Genomic DNA, 8493 nt, shown 5'->3' with positions numbered 1-8493 from the left:
CTCAGCATCACTAATTATTAGAGAAATGCAAATCAAAACTACAATGAGATATCACCTCACATGGATTAGAATGGTCATCATCAGGCTTCCCTGGTGGCGCAGTGGTTAGGAGTCTGCCTGCCAATGCAGGGGACATGGGTTCGAGACCTGGTCTGGGAAGGTCCCACACGCCACGGAGTAACTAAGCCTGTGTGCCACAACTACTGAGCCTGCGCTCAAGAGCCCGTGAGCCACAACTGCTGAAGCCCACGCACCTAGAGCCCATGCCGCAACAAGAGAAGCCACTGCAATGAGAAGCCTGCACATCACAAGGAAGAGAAAGCCCGCAACTAGAGAAAGCCTGCATGCAGCAACGAAGACCCAACGTAGCCAAAAATAAATAAATAAAATAAATTTATTAAAAAAAAAGAATGGCCATCATCAAAAAGTTTACAAATAATAAATGCTAGAGAGGGTATAAAGGAAAAAGGAACCCTCCTACACTGTTGGGAATGTAAATTGGTACAACCATTATAGAGAACAGTATGGAGTTCTCTTAAAACACTAAAAATAGAGCTACCATATGATCCTGCAATCCCACTCCTGGGCATATATCCTGAGAAAACTATAATTTGAAAAGATAACATGCTCCTCAGTGTTCATTGCAGCACTATTTACGATAGCCAAGACATTGAAACAACCTTAAATGTCCATTGACAGATGAATGGATAAAGAAGTTGTGGTATATATATACAGTGGAATACTGCTTGGCCATAAAAAAAGAATGAAATAATGCCATTTGCAGCAACATGGATGGACTTAGAGATTATCAAACTAAGGTGAGGTAAGCCAGACAGAAAAAGATAAATATCATGTAATATCACTTATATGTGGAATCTAAAAAAAAATGATACAAATGAACTTATATACAAAACAGAAACAGACCCACAGACATAAAAAACAAACTTATGGTTACTGAAGGGGAAAGGGGATGGGGAGGGATAAATTAGGAGGTTGGGATTAACATATATACACTACTATATATAAATTAGATAACCAACAAGGACCTACTGTATAGCACAGGGAACTATACTCAATATTTTGTAATAACCTGTAAGGGAAAAGAATCTGAAAAAGATTTATATATATATATATATATATATATATATATATATATATATATACATACATACATATATATATATACACATACATGTATATATATACAACTGAATCACTGTGCTGTACACCTGAAGCTAACATGACATTGTAAATCAACTATACTTCGATAAGATTTTTAAAAAAAAATTAACAATACTGAACTGCTTTAAATAAATAAATAAATAAGTAAATTAAAAAAAAAAAAAGACCTGGGGAAAAAAATCTAAAAATAGATCTACAATATGATCCAGCAGTTTCACTACTGGGTATATGCCCAAAGAAAACACTACTTTGAAAAGATACATGCACCACAGTGTTCATAGCAGCATCATTTACAGTAGTCAAGATACGGAAGCAATCCAGGTGTACATTCAGTAGATGAATGGATAAAGAAGAAGTGGTATGTATGAACAAAGGAATATTACTCAGCCATAGAAAAGAATGACAAATTTCCACTTAAAACAGTATGGATGGACCTGGAGAGTATTATGCTTAGTGAAATAAATCAGACAAAGACAAATACTGTATATCACTTATATGTAGAATCTAAAAAATATAACAAACTAGTGAATATAACAAAACAGACTCACAGATAGAGAACAAACTACTGTTTACCAATGGGGAGAGGGATGGGGGAGGGACAAGACACGAGTAAAGGATTAAGAAGTACAGACTTCTATGTATAAAATAAGATACAAGGATATATTGTACCCCACAGGGGACATAGCCAATATTTTATAATAACTTTAAATAGAATATAATCTGTAAAAATATTGAGTCACTGTGTTGTACATCTGAACCTAATATAATATTGTAAATCAACAATACTTTAATAATACTGTGAAAAGATACAAAAATATTAAGACAATAGTGTAAGATAAGAATAATCAATATAGAGTTAACCGATTAAAACCAGAAAGTAAAAGATTAAATAATTAAATAATAAAGCATCCTCAAATGATAAAAAGTAAAATAATCAAAGATTAAGGAGATTTAAAAAATAAAATCAAACAAAAATTGAGGAGATAAGTAGATACGCAAATTAAATCTCTTTTGGAACTTCCCTGGTGGCCCAGTGGTTAAGACTCCACGCTCCCAATGCAGGGGGCCTGGATTTGATCCTTGGTCAGGGAACTAGATCCCTCATGCTGCAACTAAAAGATCCTGCATGCCGCAGCTAAAGATCCCACGTGCCGCAACTAAGACCTGGCACAACCAAATAAGTAAATAAATATATAATTTTTAAATTAAATCTTTTTTAAAAAAATAATTATCAATTTCATTTTAGGTTATCCCACCTTGGCCCATGGCACTCCCTCAGGACTTGTCTAGAATTCCATCCTCTTGACCTCTGACAGGATCCTCCAACTCTAGTAGTGCCCTCCAGGCGGCACTCCTTAGCCTAGGTCTGTTTATTTTTTTTTATTTAAAAAATTTTTTAATTTTGGCCATGCCACGTGTCTTAGTTCCCTAACCAGGGATTGAATCTGGCCCCTTGTCAGTGAAAGGGTGGAGTCCTAACCACTGGACTGCCAGGGTATTCCCTCAAATTAAATCTTGACGTTAGCATCCTGTAAGAGAAGAATAAAAAGTGTCTTCTGAGCTGCGGAAGCTTCACAGCTTGAGTGCCTTACTGCAGATTGCTATGGGATAGAGGACAGTACCTACTTAATAGTGCCATTTCTATCATGCTTCTCACATTTGAAAAAGCATCAGTTCTCAGATAATTTTAAAAGAAATTTGAAAGAGTATGCTTCTTTCTTCATTGTGTCATGTTTTCAAGTCCTTAATTATTTTGTAAAACTTTGTGTATGAATGTTTCTGAATCATTGTTACAATCAAGGAATGTTTGGTTGTAACAACAGAAGGACACCCAAAAAGGTTCAGGTAAAAGGGTAGGGAGAGTTGATATCTTAAAAGGGCATTTCATTTCATTCAACTGCTGGCAGCCTCCAGGAAACAGTTCTCTGGAACCAGCTGTCTTGTTGACATTTCTCTGCATGTTTGCTTTTCTCTTCTCATTTGTTATAAATTGACTTTCCTGCTCATGCATTCACTTGCACATGGCCATATCATGACCATCTCAAAATGATAGCCTAAGACCTAGGTCTTAGTCTACATGACTTCTGGTTGTTCTTCCCACAATTAAATATACATGTTCTAATTCCAGATCCCCAGGAAAGAGTAATAAATTGCTTCAATCAGTTGTGTTCTGGAGGTACAGTTGGGAGTGAGGGGACAGGGTCAAATGGCACAAAGGACGTTTGCCTTCCTGGGTTACGAGCAGGGCAGGTTTTCAAAGAAGAAATTATTGGCATCTCTCTCTTTTTTTTTTTTTAAGTTAACCATTTTTTAAAAATATTTATTTATTTTTGCTACATTGGGTCTTCATTGCTGTGCGCAGGCGGACTTTATCTAGTTGCAGTGAGCGGGGGCTGCTCTTCGTTGAGGTGCACAGGCTTCTCATTGCGGTGGCTTCTCGTTGCAGAGCATGGACTCCAGGCACACAGGCTTCAGTAGTTGTGGCACGAGGGCTCAGTAGTTGTGGCTCATGGGCTCAGTAGTTGTGGCTCGTGGCCTCTAGAGCACAGGCTCAGTAGCTGGGGTGCACGGGCTTAGTTGCTCCGTGGCATGTGGGATCTTCCCACACCAGGGCTTGAACCCATGTCCCCTGCATTGGCAGGTGGATTCTTAACCGCTGTGCCACCAGGGCAGTCCCTATTCGCTGGCATCTCTTGTATACGTAATTAATAATTTTATTTTTTATATGTAATGTGAATAACTACAGAGTAAAGAAAGGGTTCTTCTTTTTAGTCTGACCATGTCTTTCATTCTACCTGTGAATTATGTGAGCACATCTCTCCTCTCTTGATAGTGGTAACTTCAGTGAGTGATCACAGAATGAGATCATGCTGACTTCTAGATAGAACCCCCTTAAATAAATCTCTATATTTAAGGTTTACTTATTAATTTTATATTAAATGTTATCAAATGAAGACTTTAATTCTACCTCTTAAAATTAAATGACATTTATTTCACATTTTAAAATAATTAAGTCCATTCATGTTAACATAGACATTTTTTGACATTTGACATTTTAAAATAAGTACATTCATGTCATATAGATTTTAAAACCTAATATTTTAGGATTTAATTCTTGTTCTTTGTACATTTATAGAATCACTTCCTGTTTAATTTTAAAATCTGAATTTCTCTTAGCATGCAGAATAAATAGATTATGATATATTGAAGGGCTAAGCTTCACTGTCTTGTGTCAGATTAATCCCACATATATAGGTCATCACTTATACTGACAGAAATATGGCTGCAATTCAGCAAAAAAGTGCAGTGGATAAGTTTTTTTATATAGGATGAATCCTATGCTTCTTGACTGGTTGTTGTGTAATTCTCCAAACAAACGAACAAACAAACCTCCATGATTTGGGGAAAAAAAATTGGTGATTATTTAACTAGGATTATAGTTTCTAGATTATTAAAATATGGGAAATATTGCTACTTCTGAAAATTAGCTCTTTTTTGGTGTTATTTTAATGAGGTAGCAGATCTTAATGTACTTCTTTCAGAGACTTCCAGGTCATATTGTAAGGTAAAACTGTATGTTACATACATACTTATAAGATCATGGTAAAATACACATAACATAAAATGTATCATCTTAACCGTTTTTAAGTGTACAGTTCAGTAGTATTAAGGATATTCACATTATACTGCCAATCTTCAGAACTTTTTTGTCTTGCAAAACTGAAACTCTATACCATTAAACAGCTCCTCCTGATTTCCGCTGCGTCCTAGCCCCTGGCAACCACCATTCTACTTTCTGTTTCTATGATTTTGACTACTCTAGATACCTCATATAACTGAAAGCACACAGTATTTGTCTTTTTGTGACTGGCTTCTTTCACTTAGCATAATGTCCTCAAGGTTCATCTGTGCTGTAGCGTGTGTCAGAATTTACCTTCCTTTTTAAGACTGAGTATTCCATTGTATATATATATATATACCACATTTTGTTTATCCATTCATCCTTTGGTGGGACACTTGGGCTGCTTTCACCTTTTAGCTATTATAAATAATACTGCTATGAACATGGGTGTACAGATACATATACCAGAAAAGGAATTGCTGGATGATATAGTACTATTTTAAGTTTTTTTTAGGAACCGCTATGCTGTCTTCCATAGTGGCTGCACCATTTTACATTCCTACCAGTAGTCCGCAGGGTTCCAGTTCTTCCGCATCCTTGCTGACATTTGCTTTCTTTTTTGTCCTTAAAAGCCATCCTAATGTGGTGAAGTGGTATCTCATTGTGGTTTTGGCTTGCCTTTCCCTAATGATTAGTGATGTTGAGTATCTTTTCATGTGATTACTGGCCATTTGTATTATCTTCTTTGGAGAAATGTTTATTCAGGTTCTTTGCCCATTTTTCAACTGGGCTGTATTTTTATTGCTGTAGGAGTTCTTATAAGATATATGGTTTGCAAAATTTTTCTCTCATTCCATAAGTTGCTTTTTCACTCTGTTGATAATGTCCTTTGATGAACAAAACGTTTTAAATTTTGATGTAGTCCAATTTATTTATTTTTACCTTTGTTGCCTGTACTTTTGGTGTCACATCCAAGAAGTTGCCAAATCTAACATAATGAGGCTTTTCCCTATGTTTTATTCTAAGAATTTTACATAAATTAGGTGTTATGTTTTGGTCTTTGATCTATTTTTAGTTAATTTTTATATATGGTGCAAGGTAAGGGTCCAACTTCATTCTTTGGCATGTGGATATCCAGTTTTCCCAATACTAAAATCACTTGATTATATCTGTGAGGGTTTATATCTGGGTTGTCCATTCTATTCCATTGGTCTGTATGTCTTTACATACTTTAAAATAATACAGTTAATAAAGTTTTAGAATATAACATCACTTGTAAATTTGATAATTCTTGTCTTTACTAACATGTCAATAGTTGGTAAGAAGCAAATATAATATCAGTTTTGGTTATTTGGCCTTTTAGTGAAAGCAAACCATTTAGAAACAGGTATTCCAAACACAGTTTATTTTGGTAATCAGGCACAATGTCATCACTAATATGAGTTACTGTGGAACTTTTTGGGGATCTGAGAATGTCAGAGAATAGTTGAAAAAGCTCATGCATCTATTCCTGAAGGAGAAAATGTGAACCTGTCAGTGCTAGTGCAGATGCTACCTAGCTGTTCTTGTTTGTGCCTCTGTTTTCACTTTAGAGCAGTGGAAGTTCATTCATCATCCTTCCTGTCTGTAGCAGAGCAGAAATATCAATTTATTGGAATATTTAATAAATACCCCCAGGTTCACAACATTTTGAAAGCACAACATTTGTAAATCATGGACACTCTTGAAGATGTCATGTATAACATATTCTTACTATTGTCTGAACTTGGTTTTCTACATATTTGAGTTAATTTTTCCAGGGGCATGTGAAGTGGGAAAAATGGGGAATTTATCTAAGAACTAAATTTTGTTTAATTTTCACCTAGATAACTGGCAAACCTACCATCATCATCATTATATAGAACAAAATAATTTTATTTATATCCATATTTTATCTTAATATCTCATTTAAATTTTTACTTTTTAGTATGAACTATGGTCTACTCACAAAGGACCTAGAAACAGTACTGAACTTTTCTGCCAGTCTCTAGACAGTGGCCAAATGAACAAAAGGATATGGTAGATCAGAAAATGTGTTTTGTATTTCTGGTTAATGACTGTTTACTAGAAAATCTGGAGAAATTGTTGCATTCTTGACAAAGCCATGTTTTTCTCAATATAATGTTTTCTTTAAAAAATCTGTTAACTTTTGATTATTATGCTAAAGAAAGATAGGAATAGTAAAAAGAAAATTTGCTGGTAACTTTTCATTTCTTTTTAGTATGGTTCAGGTACTATGTAATACTAAAACTTTTCCAGAGCATGTTGAAAAATCTAATTTGGGTTTCACCTCCTTTCTGTATTGTATCCTCTGGTAGTGGTACAGAGGAATAGGAAGTAGGGAGAAAAATCTGAAGTATAAAAGACTTCAATCTAATTAACTCTTAACTATAAGATTTAAATATATAATGTACCTCATATACAATATTTGAAAAAGATGTTGATTATTATAGACATTTATGGTTGTGAAATATGTGCTACCTGCTAATGAATGGGGATCAAGAACTGTGAAGGGTCTGAGGTTTTTACCCTACTTGCAAGCCAACAAGTTATCAAACTACAGTTTCATGCTGGTAGAAGACATGAGACTCTGGGTCACAGACAAAAGAGAGTTTATTACTTACAGCAATAGTTGCTAGAGTATCAACATTTTTTTGCAGGGTGGGCATTGATTTCCTAAGTCCCATTCCCACAGGGTGATGTGAAGAGGGCCAGGTGACGCACACTCATTGGGCTGTGTAAAGGGTAGGAACTCTGAGCTTAGAGAATTCAAACCTTTTATAACAGATTGTAAGCATATTGCTCCAGAAGGAGATAGTATCTGTGTTCCAAGGAGCAGTCAGTGCCTCATTATCAGTAATTCAAGAGACCCATGGAAAATTGTCTTCCAACAATGGGCCTGGGCTGAACTTTTCGCTTAATAAATACTTTATTCATCATGCAAATTAATAATATAAACAATATCACAAGAGGAGATGTTTAAAATACTTGGGAGAACCAAGTTTAAATATCCTACTTTTGAAGCACCTAATAATGTACAATTTAAGGAACTTCAGAAATTTTACATTATTGAAAATAAGTAAGTTAAAAACTTTTACTTAAGATGACTTTGCTGTTATGCTGCATGTTTTTGAAACTAATAAAACTTTACTTTGAAAATACTCTGAATTTAAATGTTTTAACTAATTCATATTATCTCTCCTCTTTTTAATTCATATTAGGGAGATTTTAATCTATATCAGGCCATGAAAAAGTTTAGATGTGAAAAATGTGGGTTTCTTAAAAATAAAAACCAAGTTCCTTATTTATACCAAACCGAAGTGAACCATTCTGAGAGAACCACCATCTCCGATTTCCTGAAAGTAAACAGATAGAAACAATTAAAATCATGTTTAAGCAGAGAGTAAAAAATAATTGACTTAATATTTATATCTTTAATATTCTTAATTTAAATATTTAAAAACAGCGAAACAATAAAAAGTTTAAAATGAATTGTATATGTGTAAACAAGAGAACTGTGTATTTATCTTACTCTTAAAATTTTGCTAGAGTGTTTATAAAAATCAGTGAAGAGAAATAACATATGAAGCATAAGACATTAAAGAAGGAAGGATAAGATGTTAGTTGAAATTTGGAAGCATCTGAAATGT

General features: G+C 34.5%; 1 protein-coding gene across 6 annotated transcripts in view; it reads right to left on the bottom strand.

The window, feature by feature from the left end:
- Positions 1 to 7438: 7438 nt before the first annotated feature.
- WDPCP (WD repeat containing planar cell polarity effector) overlaps positions 7439 to 8493 on the bottom strand; it is a 418073-nt gene continuing 417018 nt past the window's right edge. For all 6 annotated transcript variants that reach the window (XM_082358112.1, XM_082358113.1, XM_082358114.1 and 3 more), the window contains one exon: positions 7439 to 8199. In XM_082358112.1, the coding sequence (XP_082214238.1) occupies positions 8149 to 8199 (51 nt within the window). In that variant the 3' untranslated portion in view covers positions 7439 to 8148. The remainder of the gene's footprint in view (positions 8200 to 8493) is intronic.

Source organism: Balaenoptera borealis, assembly GCF_965194805.1.
Source record: "Balaenoptera borealis genome assembly, chromosome: 15".
NCBI classification, from domain to species: Eukaryota; Metazoa; Chordata; class Mammalia; order Artiodactyla; family Balaenopteridae; genus Balaenoptera; species Balaenoptera borealis.
The sequence above is the reverse complement of the archived record's forward strand: the minus strand, read 5'-3'. Positions and strand labels throughout refer to the sequence as shown.